General features: G+C 33.1%; 1 protein-coding gene across 1 annotated transcript; it reads right to left on the reverse strand.

Annotated features, from left to right (window-relative positions):
* Positions 1 to 5,617: 5,617 nt before the first annotated feature.
* LOC115965915 (transcription factor PIF7) lies at positions 5,618 to 10,458 on the reverse strand. The gene is made up of 6 exons (XM_031085226.1): positions 10,177 to 10,458; positions 8,443 to 8,938; positions 7,665 to 7,772; positions 7,400 to 7,465; positions 6,469 to 6,894; positions 5,618 to 5,866 (listed from the first exon to the last, which is right to left on the reverse strand). Exons 1-6 carry the CDS (start codon positions 10,317 to 10,319, stop codon positions 5,759 to 5,761), a joined length of 1,347 nt encoding a protein of 448 aa, XP_030941086.1. The 5' UTR covers positions 10,320 to 10,458; the 3' UTR covers positions 5,618 to 5,758.
* Positions 10,459 to 17,094: the final 6,636 nt, after the last annotated feature.

The raw sequence follows: 17,094 nt of genomic DNA on the forward strand, positions 1-17,094 counted from the left end.
TTCAACCAGGGCTCCATAGAAGACTAGAACCCCACGTTTATAATCATTTTGAAAAATCAGAATATTTTTGCTGTTCATGTACCCTCCTCGTTATTTTGGCATTGGCACTAGGTTTCCAATTCCCCCACGAATTATCAACTTTAAAAGAATGATAATATTGCTCTCTAGAATAGGAGAAGATATTTGGTATTAAATGTTACTATGTAAGCGGTATCAAAATCTAATAAGTATGAAACATATTAGCAAAAAATAACTAACCCACTAACAATTAAAAGACATGTGTCAACAAGTAGTTTTTTTTTACACATGTCTCTCATTTATTGAGTTTTATTATGGATGACATGGTATTATATAATACAAAATACTTTTTCCTAGAACAGGGGTGGCTCAAGCCATTTATTAGGCAATGGTTTAATGCGATCTCAAATAGAAAAGACACCTTAAAATATAATATATTTATTTGTCTTATAGTATTGAAAATACTATAATAAAAAACAAAACAAAAATACTATAATAAAAATGTAAGACCTCTCACTTAGGAAAAAAAATTTATAAAAAAGAAAAAAGACATCTTCTATTGGATGATAGAATGTCTTGTCTATTTGTCATAGGATGTAAAAAAATTTAATTAAGGACCAAAAATTTAAGAAAATAAAATTTTTTTTTAAATATTATACTCTTTTTTAAATATTCAACATTTTATTAATACATTTTACTATATTTTCAGTAGTTTAAGAGTGTACAAATTTTCAATCTCCCAAAAATTTCACTCCTCCTTTCTCACTCTATCAAGATTAATATTAGAATTAATAATTCTCAAGACAAATTCATTATTGAAATCAATTGTTCAATAATTGAAATCAAACATTATTAAGGGGGATAGTGACCATTTAAAATATAATATTTGTTCTGATATTGATTGTCTCAATATTCTTAGAATTAAAAGTTTTAAAATACATTTTATAAATATATGAAAATAGTCCAATTAATGTATTAAATTATATAAAAACTTTGGATTTTTATTTTCTAATATGCTTATAAAATATTAAGTAATAATACATTTTACATTTGCATCTAACCCCAAAATGTGTCGAGTTTGCCCTGGACTAAGCCCTATTTTTGGGATTGTGAATTTAAGTAAGGGTTGAAAAGAATATGTTTGAAATTCAATTGAGGTTAATTTTCAATAGAAATGACATTATTTAGAATTTACAAATTTTTAAAACTTTTTATGTTATATTTAAAATACTATAGGCATATGAAAAATATTCATATTTTGCATGAAATACATTTAACATGCCAATATCATAGTTAATATTTCATGATTTTGGCATGATCATAGCGGTCTTAGTTCAAATAAACCAATTCATTAAATGATAAAGTTAATATATATATATATATATATCAAATTGATGGCTTTGCAAAGAAGTGTTCAACGATACCACTGTTGGAATATTGGAAGAAACTAATAACTTTTATGCCTAGCTATAGAACGTTAACAAGAATGTTCTTGAAATTTTTGCATGCAATGTTCTTTCGTAGACATTGTGTGAGAAGAGCAAAACCTGTCGTGCAAACTAATTAGAAATACATACAATTGTATCCAGAAGTTATACACAAACCACTGTTATCATTGTATGAATTTTACTTCTTACATTGGTTCTGCTAAACAACAACCGAAAAAAAAAATTGCATAGACTATACGTTTAACTTTGTTTTTGTAGTTTTATTGCTACATATATCTTGTATTTAAATGATGCCATATATTTTGCTATCTTCCACATTAACTCTTAGAGTAATGCTACAGTCACAAACTATTTTATAACATTTTTACAAATTATTGATATGGCGAATTCTTATTAGTTCTAATATAGGTCTACCACTAACATTACATATATGTTTGTTAATGATTATTTGAAAATTACTAAAACCACAATAGCAGTTTGTAAAAATGTTGTAAAATAATTTGTGTCTATAGTATTACTCTCAACTCTTATATATCTTAATATGGGTAGCTACACCACAAAGATGACAGTATATAGACTTAAACACGTCTTCACCATATAACTATTTTAATGAATCTAATGAACATATTGTAGGAAAAAAAAAAGGGGCCCAGTAAAGCGTTCGGTGTTTTATGAAAAAGTATATAGCCACAAACAATGGGACTCAATTATTGCCCATGCGGGACAAAACATTGTAGGTATTATCTATAGTTACATTTATCCTTCTTGCTTTACTTATATTCGTAAACAACTAGGTAATTGTTGATTATAAATATATAGAACTCTATGTATTATCTATAGAAAGTAATATGTTATTTGGTTCAATTGTGAAAAAGGCCATGATGCAAGAACTTTTGAATGTTCCTGGAACACAATTACATGGAGAGACCAGTGGTGGAGGAATCCTATGGGCAATATATGATGCATATGCTCCGGTGATGGATCTAGAGTGCCTGGACGTGTACGTGGGGTGGGTTTTGGACAAACCCCATTTGGTAAAAATACAAGAAACATTCAATAGTATACCATGACTCCACCACCATCCAATGAAATGGAACAAAGGTTAAGGATTTGGAGATTGAGTTAGCATCTCTGAGGAAGCAATTAATTGAACAAAGAAATGAAAGGTGGGAAGAAATGTTGCAAATGAAACAAATGATGTCCAAATTAGGCAACATATGTGTTCTTTATTTCAAATTCAGTATAAAAAGAAAAAAAAAATTAACTGTAATTAAAATTAATTTAATGCATTGAGTTGGAAAAAAAATTAGTTGTATTGTGTTTTTTTTTTTTTTTTCCTAGAAAGTGGTTTAATGTTACTTCATTAGCAACATGACACTTGTGGTAATTTTTTGGTTTGAGGAGTACTTAGTTATTTACTTCTCTATTCAATGTATAAAATAGGATACTTAACTTTTTATATGTCATTTCTAGACATTTTGATTGTTTTCTTTAATTTGGCATAACAATTATATATTATATCATGTTATTGTATTAATTTGATAGTTTGGAATTTCCAATTCTTTGTTTAGTATTGAATTTTGTGGAGTTACAAATAGGGTGACAAAACTGCCCAAGAATTTTGTTGAATGTCCAATTCTTTAACTGTCTAGGAGGAAAAAAAAAAAAAAAACCTATCCCAACATTTTAAAGCACCGTTATAGGTTAAAGACATATTAATGCGCCACTACAGGTTACAATCTGAGAAATATCTATAGCAATTTAAAAATGCCACTAAAGCCAATTTCAAAATATATAAATAATTAAATAACTTTTAGTGGCGTTTTTAAAATGCAATGATACGTTTCTTGGGCTGTTACAATAGTTGTGAAAAGTGCTAGTATAGGTTCACAAAACCGCCTAGACCTATATTGGTGCTTTTCAAACACCAGTATAGCCCAGCTGAGTCTATTGCGACGATTCAATACCAACACTAGAAAGCGATATACACTAGAAAGCGATATAGTTCAAATGGACCTATGCCAGCGCTTTCAAGAGCTATGGCGGCATTTTTGAAGCATGGGTATAGATCTTTTTTTTTGTAGTGAGTGTGTATAATAAACGCGGCTCTTTATATAATTATATAATAAATAAAAAAAAATTATGCATACTTTTGTGGTGGGTATATATACGTGCATGAGTTGGATCGATAATACAATGAGTATCCCCTTACGGTCCCCTATTACACGACATATTGATGGAACAAACAATATATTGAGTTTGCATTGAGATACCAACAGTTTTTACACAATAAGCATGCCGACATAAAATATCAAGCCATGTGCTGTTTGAGAATGACTTCTGGCGACATTTTTCACTAAAGAAATCAAGAGCTCATCATTCATGATGAAAATTTGTCTTATATATGATGTTGTGCAATCACTAGCTAGCTTCAGTAGTACCAGCTTAGAATAAAACATTTAACCACTGATTAAAGAACATGGACTTTTCTAGCTATCAGTAATAAGTTTGGCTATGTTACTTTCACGCCATCTCTTTCATGCACATTATAATGAAGGATTGACACCTATAAAGCATATGGATAAAAGGCTTGGAATTTGTCAACAATCTGATCCCCGGAACTATTTTCTGAAGTTTATTTATCTGCACCATAATGTTTACCTCGTCTTTTATTTTCCCTTGGCTACTAAACCAATTTGACCTCCTAGCTTGCATTCTCCCAATGCATGTCAGTTCATGTTACTCTTGAGTTGGACTTGATATTAACATGTCGGTTATGCTTACAAATCTGAAATATGAGTTTGGGACATGACAATTCCCCACTCCCCACCCTTCTCTATCTCTCTCCATATACCCCATTTTCATATTTTTAGTACTTTTTTTTATGTAATGAGTAGGGATGGGGTATTTGAACCTGATTTCTCTATATAGGAGAAATCAAACAATAGTGTTAAATTATAAGACTCTTAACTTATCTTTGAAATTGGTTCATAATACATTCTATATATATGAAAAGTTAAATTTATTCAACTATGTGTTGGATTTCTTCCATACCAAATTTGCTTGTAAGTCAGTATTTAGAAACTCTGTATTTAGGTGAGAATAATGTAAGGATTGTGTGTGAGAGAGTGTGAAGAATTGATCAAATTTGTGCATCAAATGGCTTCTCGCAATTGGGCCTCGTGACTAACTTGCGAGTGGTGACTCGCCAGAATCCAACACATGTGTGAAGCATGCAGGAAGTTGAAGGTTCAAGACAGCTGAATCACTACAGGACAAAAAATACAGTCTGGCCATTCTGTTAACTGGTGCCTGGAACTCGCAACTTGTCCCAATCGCGAGTGACTAGCCAGTGTAACCTGTTTTGTAGAAAAATGACTTTTCACATTCTTTCTCATACCCTACTATAAATACCCTTATACCCACGAAATGTAGAAAGCATCTAGAGAGAATTTTGAGAGATAAACCCTAGAAAACAATAAGATTGATTCATCCACAATCTTATACCTTTGATTCTCCAAATTCCTCTACTCTTACCCTCTCCATTGTCATACCCTTGAGAGGATCTTAAGTCAAATTCTTACCTCACCACATTCAGAGTAGTGAGAAGGTTATTGGTGTCTAGGAAGCAATTCAAGAGAGAACCAATTCATTTTGGTTGATGCAATGGGCTAATTGCGGGATCCGGTAAGTTAGAAAAGATAAGGTTAGGTGTAACCCTGTTGGAGTAAGAAACTTGGAAAGTTTAGGTGCATCGGGTAAATTAGGCTTGGAGGGCCTATTACTATTCATATATCCCAACTGATTTTATAGTGGATCATTTTACTGCTTGAAGGGTAGCGGAGAGATTTTTCGCCGAGTTCTTCGGTTTCCTTTTCAATAACACGTGCCGATGTTATCTTGCGTATACTTCTCTCTATCCCTTACTCTTTACTTTTAATTACTACTGTATTGTGATTAAATTATGGCTTAGAGTAGTTGCATGTTTGGGTATAGCTTATATTTATCATTCCGCACATATATTGTTTGAGTATAAGCTTGTGTTGGTTATTTTGTAATTGGGGTCTGAACATTAACTAGTGTTTTACACACTAAGTGAGCTTTCAATATACAAAATATACAAAAGAATAATAATAAGTTAGACCTAATCATATCAACAAGGGCAATTACTCAAGAATATTGTCAGGGGTAGAGTTTAGAAGTTATATATATATAAAAATTGAAGGCTAATAAAGCCTTGTACAATCTAGCTAGAATAATTTTTTTTTTTTAATGACTAATTCATTTCTCTCTCAGCCACTTTGAACATGGTGTGACTGTGATGGGCAACTAGTTGACTGTGTAGTGACTGTGGTCTGATTGACTGCTGCCATCTTGTTGTAGAGGTCTATATTCATTGACTGCAGTCAAAAAAATTTCTTCAATTGATTAATAAAGAAAATTCTTATAAAGAAAGTAATAAATAAAAGCACAACTAAAGAATCTCAATTGCAAACACAATAGATAATGACATAGACATAGTTATGTTAAAGGGTGTATTCGTAGGAAAGATTCACTTCTTATTCTCAAAATGTCTGGTTATATCTTGGGAATGGTTCATGAAACATAAGTCTTTGTGCAAACTACATTTTGTGAGAAACTTTGGGTGAAATGCTTCTCCAAAGGATCGCATTAATCATGATCTCCAATCCAAAATTTTGGGGCTCCTACACTTGCTAATCACTTAACTCTTTATTCGACAAGTGTTTTTAGCTTAGTGGCATTGCCCAATTCTTACACACATTTCCAACGGCTTGTTGAAAGCATTTAAATTTAAATCTTTCTTTGCGTTAATTGCTTATAAAACTATTAATAGTGTATTGGGAAATCTTATCACACACTCATTATTAATTGCGCGCTATGTACATCCTCACTTTTAAATTGTGTCAAGTGTGTGTATATGAAGTGTACATCTCCTCACTTTTAATGTGTGATGATCATTACCCTAATGTATTCAACTTACTTGTGCTAGTAATGCACAATATGGATCAGGCAATGGAACTGCAGCATTGGTTCCGGAATTAGGCTTCGGCTGAGCTGAAGCATCAGTTGGAATCATGGAAGTCAGCACAAATGGAGGCGAAACTAGTGTAGGAGCTGGGGCAGAAACTGAAGCTGGATTGATAAGTGAAGCAAGAGTTTGAGGTGCACTGTGTGACATGGTAGTCATGTCAAGCATACCCATACCCATACCCATACCCATCCCTAGCCCAACGCCTATGCCCATGCCCATGCCCATACGTGCTAATAGAGACATTTGAAGATGTTGCTGCATGCCTAAAGGCATCATCATATGGGGCATACTTCTCATACTCATCAGTTGATGAACTTGTGCTTGAAGTAGTTTTAAGTACTCAATCACTTCATCAAGCATTGAAGCTTTATCTGTCTGCATTTTTGAAAGCCAAAAAAATTTAACAAAGTGTTGAAATAGCATAGATATAGATTCTTGACCTTTTAATATCCAAGAAGGTATTAGAAAAGAAAACCTTTAAAATACAATTAATGAATTTTTTTTTTTTAAATTGCATATTTGATCCTTGACCTTTGGCAATTGCCTAATATCTCGATGCTTTAAAAGGTTTCACTTTAATCCCTATATATACTTTCAAATTTATTTTAAAAGGAACTTATCGTCATCTAATGGATGAAAAATGTAGATATTACAAACAGAATTCATGCCACACCATCACAATGATCTTGATTTCATGAATTTCTTTTGCAATATCAACATTTTTTCCGTCCATGATGTGATACTGGGGATTTTTTTGAAACATTTTAAATTATAAGCATGATTTTAAAACAAATGTCAAAAGCTGGGATCAAATAAAGAAATTTAACCTCCCTCTTTTTTGTTTCTGACACAGATGTAGTCTAGAGGATGGTTTTCTGACCTTATTTGCATTTGGCACCATCCTCTGCAGGGTTTTCATCTTCTGATTAATCCTATCTCTTCTTCTCTACACCAAGAATTCCAATGATAATGCAATCATTAGTTATAGTTTCATCATAATACACTTGAATTCAAATATGTATTTTTCTAATCAAGTAAAATTCAATGAAAAATATTCATAGTAAATGTTACTAAAACACTATTATAATGGTCAAAAGTTTATTTTCATCACTAATAATTCTAGGATGGAGAGCTTAAATTGTTACCCTTTCAGACTGATTATGGATAGCAGCTGCTCTAGTTTTTCTTGTTGAGTAGGAGCGGCCCATTTCAATATTATTGGTCTCATGCTCTTCATCACCATCTCTGTTTCCCTATTAAAAGTAAACCCAAAATTATTATTGTGCAAACTGAAACACATACATAGTTCATCATGATACATGATATAAGAAAAAGGCATGCTACACAACAAAAGTAAATTAGCATACAGAACCCCCAAAACCACCATTTTTTTTCCTGACAAATTAAAGCTTCACAATAAGACTTTCTTTGAACTTGCAATACAAAAAATGTAAAAGTCTGAACAACTGTGTATTAAATTGTATGTAATAACGGTCTGCCTTATATATAGGTAAATAAGGTGTGTTGTATAAATGACCTACAACTATGGGCTTAAGCCCGTTAGGCTTATATTCTAACATGAAAAAACTTCAACTTCTAATTATGTGAAATTTGAAATTGGAGTCTTTTTATTAAGATGACTTACTCTCTCCCTTCATTTCTTGTGAGTCCTTAATATCATCTCATATATATGCTACCTGAGTTTAGCTAGGAAGAAGATAATTTGATAAATATCTTTTAAGATTTAAGGAAAAGCTGGTGTCAAATTGTCAAGAAATGTTCAATATACCTTTGAAAAACTTATATTCTAAAGGCATGCCATTTGTTGAAAATGTATTCATGATTTATTAGTGAAATTTTTGTTCTAAAACTCCAATGTTTCACATTAATTGACCATTACAGTAGTGCTTAATGAATTTGTACCAATCCATCGTGACAAGACGAGTCCACTTCAGTGGTTCTGGTCTTCAAGCTCCGAGGAGATTCAAAGGAAGCCCATGTCATCATGGTTGTATCATTGTCCCTAGAAAATGTTGCACTTGCACTAGTATGATCAGCACTATCTTCATTCATACCACCACAAATTTTTCTTCCATGACATTGCTCTGAATCCGAACGTGTCCTCTTCCTCAACAGTGTCGTCGGTGCCCCCTGTACCTGGCCGGAACTCTCAGTCTCAGCCCATGTCGCACCGGTGGAAACAGCATCAATAGGGACTATATTGGCTGCCGGGGCATGGTCATGTTGCAGTACATTTGAGATTTGCTTGTGGCATGTAGCTTGGTGGACTATTGATTCTAGTGTATCACCAGCCCTACCCCATGTGGGCTTTGTAGGAGTAGTGGGAATGAGCCCACGAAGCCTATGCATGGCTAGCTGACCATTTTCCCATGTTAGCTCTGCAACTTCATAGCTAGACCTGAATTTCAAGCACACATGGGAATTTTAAAACAAATTTTAGATGAAAGCTAAACCAAAAGTATAAGATAATTGATTAATTTCCTTAAATATTGTTAATAATAATTGGAAATTTTCTGTAGCAAAATATTAATTCATGGTCCAATATTTTAAATAAGAAATAGTATATATAGTTTAATGTGAATTATTAAAGATGGATAATCCAAATTAAGAAATAAGCAAGTCTTATATATTCTACCCTAATAAAAGGCTAAAACATGTTTTGGAATTTTTGAAATCCTTCATCAATTCCAAATGATTTAGTATGAAAGGCCTTCTGATTTTAAGTCATGACCCATGATGAATATTCAAGGCCTTATTTTCTCAGTTCTTCCAATTAGTACAGTTACTCCTATAAAGAGTGGTACAAGTTGGGCTACTTTCTATTTTTAGCAATTCATTCGTATGGTTACTCTCCAAGGCCCAAACTAATTAATAAACTAATTAATTGAAAGAAGAGTTAGGTAAGAAGTAACCCAATGATTGATGCCTTGATTGTTTTCTTACCAAAATTATTATAGATCATAAAAAAGGGATAATGGCCAATGTGGTCTATCTCAAATAGTACTTCCTCTCTTATAAGTTTTAGGTGTAACTTACCAATTAGAGAAGAAATAAACAAACAAATATATATATGAAATGATTTGGACCAAAGTGAAACTTTATTTTTTTTTTGGAGGGGGGACCAAAGTGAAACTTAAAAAGAGGAAGTAAGATGTATATATGGACAACCCTACCCAAAAAAAAAAAAAATGTATGAACAATGAAGGTAATGAAAAAAACACACACAAGAAGATGGAAAATTAAAATAATAATAATTTGAAGATATATTCAAAATTTGACAATGGTTTCCCACAAGGTAAAAACATGAAGAGAGAATTAATGGAGAAGAGAAAACCAGAAGTGGCTTTCCAAGCTGAAAAAACATGCTTGGGCTTTGTATTCACCAGACAATTATAGAAACTACTTTAACCAAACGAGAATGAAGAAAACTAAACTAGAGAAAAGTAATGCGGCTCTCAAGATGCACTTCAAGTTTCTTTTCTTGAAACAGAAACTCATTAGAATGGTACAGAAAAACCATAAGTAGAATATATAAACAACAAACTAGCTAGAGGGTCTCTCTCAAATGAAGCTGTAATAACTCCATAAGCACAACAAAGAAAGAAAATATAGTAACACAAGAAAGGACCAGCGTACATATTGGGGACAAGAGGAGAAGTACTACTGGGGTGGTTCTGCTGCTGGTTGTGCACGTGCGAAGATCTGTTTCCCTCTTCTCCTTCGACTTGTTCTTGTCTTTGGTGCTTTAGGTTCCAGTTTGGTACTATATACTGACTCATTTTATGACTCTTCTCGGTTCTCTCTCTCAACAGACAAGAGCTTCGGTTTGGATTCACCCTTTTGGAATTTGCTTATTGGGTCCCTTCCTTTTTAATTGATATGGAGATCTTACACAAAACATGTGGTGCCTAAAAAAAGTATCTATGGCAATTGGATATGCTTTGACCCCTCTCTCAACTATGTCCATGCATTTATATGCCAAGGTCATTCATGCCATAAGACTATGATATATATATGTGACATATTTCATGGGTAAACCCAATCATATTGCCCATTAATTGTCTAGCTAAAAGAGGCATCTATGATCTAATCCTAAATTCTCTAGTTTAGTTAAGGGCCTTAAGGCTCATCCCTTCCCAAAAGAAATATATAAATAAATATATATATATATATATATATATTTAATGAGATATATCTTTCACATGTATTGGTTTCATGTATATAGATTCCACATATTGTGAAAGGATAATCTCATGATACCGTCTCATGAGATATCCTTTGGTCTCACTTGTATGCGACTATAACTCACTTGTCCTATGCTCAAGCCTTACTCGAATGAGCTTACTTAAGCATCGATATGACCATTTAATTTTTCCAAATTGCACTCACAATGTAAAGCAACTTCACTTGAGCAAGCCTTGTTCTCATTAGTATTGTGGGCATTGAATAAGCTATAGCCACTAATTCTTGTTTTTTTTTTTTTTTTTTTTTTTTTTTTTTCTTTATTTGTTATTTTACTTCCAAGATAAAATGACTTACATATTATAAAGGGTGAGTACCTTTAGGACATTTGTTAATGGATTATTATTTTTTTAACTTTTAATACTATTTTTATTAAAAAAAATAAAAATAAAAATTGTTAGGGTATCTAATAACTTTTTCTTATTATTTACAAATATACAACAAGTAGGGCTATCTACGGGTCGGGCCAGGTCGGGTTTGTGCCCAACTCGGACTCAACTCGAATGAGGCGAGTGGATGAAAATTTGACCTGAAACCAACCCGAAGATTTGGTTAGATTATTCAGTTCAGGTCTCATCGGTTTCGGGTTGGTCTTGGGTTTTATCATCGGGGTCGAAATCTGGTCGAATTCAGCTAGATTTGTCCAAAATCTAGTCGGATCCGTCAAGATCTGGCCTAGATTTTGTCAGATAATGGCGAGATCTTGCTGAATCTAAAGGATCTGGACCAAATCTTAATGAAATCTCACCGAATTTGGTCCAAAATTCGTAATAATTCGTCGGAAAGGATAAAGGTTTTGGTTTGGATCAGGTGTCACGGGTTTTGAAACGAAAAACTGACAACCGACCCGCATGGGGTCTGGTTAGCGAGTTCGAAACCCGCATCCGATCGTTGGAGTCGTCGAATCAAGTGGCGGCAGGTCAAACACAGACAAGTTGGCTGGGTTGAGCAGGTTGGCGGGCCGCGTGGACAGCCCTAACAACAAGTTTTGGCAGGTTAGGAAGTCCAAATTTTACTTCTTGTCATGTATATTCAATATGTATATAACCATAAATCAACTTGATTCCAAGAGGTTTGAGAATTGAGGCAGGCCAGGAGGTCAAAATTTAACTTGCTGTACTATTGCAATAAATGTCAGCCAAAATGCCCCAAAAGTAAGGTTGGTGACAGTGAAGAAATTAATTGTCTTCCCACTCCAACTACAATTGTATTCAATTCCCAATCCAACTAAGGTGTTAGGAATCCGTTTATTTTGTTGAAACTAAAAAGTTTTTTACTAAAAATACTGTAGATAAAAGTAAAAGTTAGATGAAATAGTACAATGAAACCCATAAATAATATCAAAAAATGCAGTGGGATCCATAAATAGTAGCAAATATAAGCTAAATAGTAAAATAAGTTGGCAAAAATTATTTTTGCCAAACACACTTTTACATGTATTGGTTTCAGGAATGTAGATTCCACGTACTTTTTTTTTCCATAAAAAATTTTATAAACGAATATTTTTAGGGTATCTAATAACTTTTCTTATTATTTACAAAAATACAAGAAGTTTTGGCAGGTCAGGAAGTCCAAATTTTACTTATTGTCATGTATATTCAATAGGTATATAACCATAAATCAACTTGATTCCAAGAGACCTGAGAATTGAGGCAGGTCAGGAGGACAAAATTTTATTTGCTGTACTATTGCAATAAATGTCGGCCAAAATTCCCCAAAAGTAAGGTCGGTGCAAGTGTCTTGTCTTCCCAATCCAACTACAGTTGTATTCAGTTCCCAATCCAACTACATTTCTTTCACATGTATTGGTTTTAAGAATGTAAATTTCACATCCTCTGAGAGGATAATCTTGTGATACCAAGGGTCTGAGCGTTGAGGCAGGCCAGGAAGTCAAAAATTTTACTTTGCCGTCATAGACTATTGCAATAAATGTCGGCCAAAAGGCCCCTTAATGTTAGTGACACTGAAGAAATTTTCTTCCCAATCAAAGTATAGTTGGATTCAGTTCCCAATCCATTGCTATATTTATGTCATAAATAGTGACATGGATTATGCCTACTGCCTAGTAGGTTAGGTAAATAAAGATATTTCATATATGTCAGTATTTCAATGAGTTTAATGTTTTTGTGCACTAAATTAAAGTCGGATTTTCATTTGAATTTAGCTTAGGTCTTGGATATAGTCCAATCTCATATTGGCAAGTTGACATATCAAAATAGAGGAGATTAAAAGTTCAGGTTCAAAATTGTACCAGTTTTGGCCCCTCACTTAGCTGCTGATCTGCTCCTAATTGGGTCTATTTTTCAAATTTTTTTTTTTGTACAATATCTAACTTTTTTTTTTCTATCTACAATTTCATGATAGGTGAACAAGATATACCAATCAAACTATAGTTCGATTCAGTTCCCAATCCATTGCTATATCTATGCCATATATAGTGACATGGATCATGCCTACTGCCTAGTAGGTTAGGTAAGTAAGGATATTTCACATATGTCATTATTTTAACGGGTTTACTGTTTTTGTGCACTAAATTAAAGTCGGATTTTCATTTGAATTTAGCTTAGGTCCCAAATATAGTCCAATCTCATATCGCAAGTTGACATATCAAAATGGGGGAGATTAAAAGTTTAGGTTGAAAATTGTACCAGTTTTGGCCCCTCACTTAGCTGCTGATCTGCTCCTAATTGGGTCTATTTTTCAAAATTTTTTTTGTACAATAACTAACTTTATTTTCTATCTCCAATTTCATGATATGTGAACAAGATATACCGAATTTCCTAAACTGTCCTGGAATGAAATAGATAATGACTATAATGTCCATGGTAGATATAAAGTTTCCAATCATATAGATGTCACATCCACCATAAGAGATTCGTATCTAAATTGTGGCCCTTCAATTTAATAGTTCTTATTTCTCAACAAAAAAAAAAAATAGTTCTTATTTCTGAACCAGACATGGGGACTATGAATTTCTGCATCAGCCGTGCACACGTTGATACAGTCATCCCTTGCCATGTTGGAACTTCCCATAGTGGTGTACATTGTCCTCATTGATCACCACTTGTCAGCAATCAATTTCTGTCATTAGGTTTATTATTTAGAGCCTAAGAACAATCCCAAGTCCCATCTCCCACTTGTTTTCTAGGGTCCATTTGACAGGGAAATGGAAAATACTAGAAAAGAGATAAAATATATCATGTTGAAAATAAATAAATAAAAGTCTAGGAACACAAAATTTTTTTGCAACTTCTTACCACTACTATACAGTTAGAGATTCTGATTGGTGAAAAAAAAATTGTGAATCTATATGTAAGTGATGATCAACCACTTATAATTTTCCTTGTCAAAGTTGTGATAAAAAATTTGTAAAATAATTTGTGGTTCTAAAACTATTGTTTTTTTATCATATGTTTGATAAAAGGTATAAAAATAGAATATTATATATTTCTTTTGTTTGGGAATAAGCAAGTAGCCCCTGTTGTTACTAAATTTGTGTAGATATTTTTAATAGAAAATGTAATTTAAATTTGAAATGTCTATTAGGTCTTCATAACACACACAATTTAAAATAAATCGAAAATAAAAAAAGAAAAGAAAAAAAAGATAGATAATGCTTGAAATCCCTCAGCACCTTCTATATTCTCTTCAACGTGTTTTACACCGTAGCACACACACAACACCCATCAATGCATCATCATAGTCATACGCAATTGCCCCCCTCGACCTCCTAGCTCTGCCTATGCTCACACAACAGGATCCCACGCACATTGGCACAAATACATTAATGGTCCGTTTAGATTGAGGGGAGAGAGAGGGGAGTAGAGTAAAGTAGATTTGGCTCAAAATTAGTTTATTTTCAACCAATTTTACTCTACTTCCCTCAACTCCCCCTCCTTTCCTCTTAATCCAAACGGATCATAAATGTACACACAATCAATCACATCTATAGACATAGTGGATTTGTACACACACATAAACACATTTTAATTAGATGGGTTATGAGTTAAGAATTAAGTCATTTGGACTTGGAAGTAAATTTTTATTGAGAAAGTTTAGGGATACATCTAATTCTACACTCAAATTCACAACATACTTTAGTTTCATCTCGTGATTGGTGCACTCAAAATATTTTTTTAATCAAATTTTAGTGTGGGTCCTGTGTACAAGTGTTGAAATCCAATCACAAAATAACATCTAAGTTGTGACATTGGGTGTGGTCGTAGGCATTTTGATTTTTACTAGAGCTCATGTCTTAGAGCATTAACATTGGGAGTGTAAAAAATCCGTCATTTGCTATTTTAGCAACCAATAAGCCAAAACTCACCCGCATTTGGGTTTTTACTTTTTTTACCAACTGTGAACAGTTGGTTCTCATTTAATGAGGAAAGGGAGAAAAAAAAATGTAGAGAGGAAAGAGAGAAGAGAGAGAAATTAAATTTTTTATATTATTTTAATGAGTTATACGTAATAATAGAAACTAGAATGTTAGGTAAGTTGTAAAATGTAATGGTAAAATAAATAAAATATGTTTTGAGAATATAAAATAGACACTTTTTTTACATTATGGATGCTAGTGCTCTATCTAAAAAAAAAATGGTTAAGCTATGGAGCATTTTAGGAAATGGAAGGCTGACCCCAAGCCCAACTTCAGTTACTAATGAGTGCGATATGAAATGAGTAGTGCATATTATTACAACCACAGTAAACTGTCCTCACTCGTCATAGTATTTATCTATTTTAAATTCTATTCCCGCTTATTACGCATTAGAATCATTTGTGTATTGAATTGCTTGCAAAGCAGTAAATACTGATGGCTGTGAGTATCTGTGATGTGTACTTGTTATTGAAAATTGAATGTACTGTGTTATATATATATATGGGATGTTCTAGCTACAACTTGAGGTTTACAACCTACAAAGCACAAACACGAGTATGGGCACAAGTATGACATGTTGATATAAGTAATTTCTGAAAAATTATAACATGGCACGACAGGTACAACACCTAATGAAGTGTCCGTGCTTCCTAATTTACAACTCATTCAAGGTAGAAGAATAATAGATTAGAGAAAGAAATCAGGAAATATTCAAGCTAGAAAAGTAATAATTTAGAGGAAAAATATTCTTTCACACTCATTCACATTCACTATTTCACACACGTCCACAATTAATGCGATAATGTCCACATTTTTAAAATAGTAGACAAAAAATTGCAGATGTGTGAGATGTAAAATAGTAGATGTGTGAGTGAGAATCAAAACCATGAATTAGAAACAGAAAACAGGAAAGAACACAGAAATTCTTCGCATAGGCTAATGTCTGTCACAATATTCATTGAATTAATGAATGACTAATAGTGTCATAACTTAGAGGTCCCTGCTTGGCTGGTTGTGGTCCTGAATTATGTGTCAGATGCACAGCTTTTGTGGCTTATGATGAAGTTTGAATTGAGAAAAAGGCAAAATTTTCCACTTCATGATTTTCTTCCTTTTCTTTCTTATTTTTTATCTGTTGTCCAGACTCCAGATTCCATTATCTCTATCTGGCATCATATCTTCGTGAATTTGACTGCATAAGTGTGTGTTAATGATGGCTAATTTTTTTAAAAATGTTTATTGTGTAAAAGTATCTAAAAAAGTATAGCACTTCCAAAAAATTATACCTAAGAAATAAGCTTGTTTATATTCATTTTTAAGCTTAATCAAACAGGCATGTATGATGTATCAGACACGTAACTATCATGTCTTGTCAAGGTTTGGCCAAGATGGTTCCCTACACAGCTAGGCCTTGCATGTGGTATAACAGTTCAACACCGTGGCGGCTGGGGTAACTTTGTTCCATGTGGTTGCAGACCATTGCTGTTGTGCTGGCATGCATTTAGAGCTGGTCTCCTTATGTTGAGTTGTGTGGGCGCCTCAATCTTGTGGACTCATTGTGTTCTCACTTCAATTGGCTTTGCAATGAATTTTGTGGTCAAGGAGATTTGTTGCCCTACCTCTGATTTTGGGTTGCTAGAATTTCAAAAAAAAAAAAAACTGCTATTCCTGCATGTTCTTTGTTGTTCTAATGGTTTTTACTTATCTGCTGACAATCAATCAAGAGTGTCAGGAACTGTCTATTTCAGAAAAGCAATTCTCCCAAGCTTTGCAATGAATTCTGTGTTGGAATTCTTCTTGTTTTTATTGTCTACACGATGATAGAGCAAAGTAATTCTGGTTTTACTGAGTGCAATGACTTATGATAGTTCTATGCAGAAAAAAAAATAGAGCAAATAATCACAAAGTGAATAAAAAGATTTAGGTAATTAACA

This window comes from Quercus lobata, chromosome 10, assembly GCF_001633185.2.
Source record: "Quercus lobata isolate SW786 chromosome 10, ValleyOak3.0 Primary Assembly, whole genome shotgun sequence".
In the NCBI taxonomy this organism is placed as follows: domain Eukaryota; kingdom Viridiplantae; phylum Streptophyta; class Magnoliopsida; order Fagales; family Fagaceae; genus Quercus; species Quercus lobata.

What these genes read in the sequence shown, in the direction of transcription:
- LOC115965915 (XM_031085226.1), bottom strand. Translation starts at nt 10,319, where the DNA reads ATGAGTCAGTATATAGTACCAAACTGGAACCTAAAGCACCAAAGACAA. An exon ending in CGTCTTGTCACGATGGATTG is followed by an intron (nt 7,773 to 8,442) that starts GTACAAATTCAT and finishes TACTTTTAATAG; the next exon opens with GGAAACAGAGATGGTGATGA. An exon ending in TGGTGCCAAATGCAAATAAG is followed by an intron (nt 6,895 to 7,399) that starts GTCAGAAAACCA and finishes TCAAAAATGCAG; the next exon opens with ACAGATAAAGCTTCAATGCT.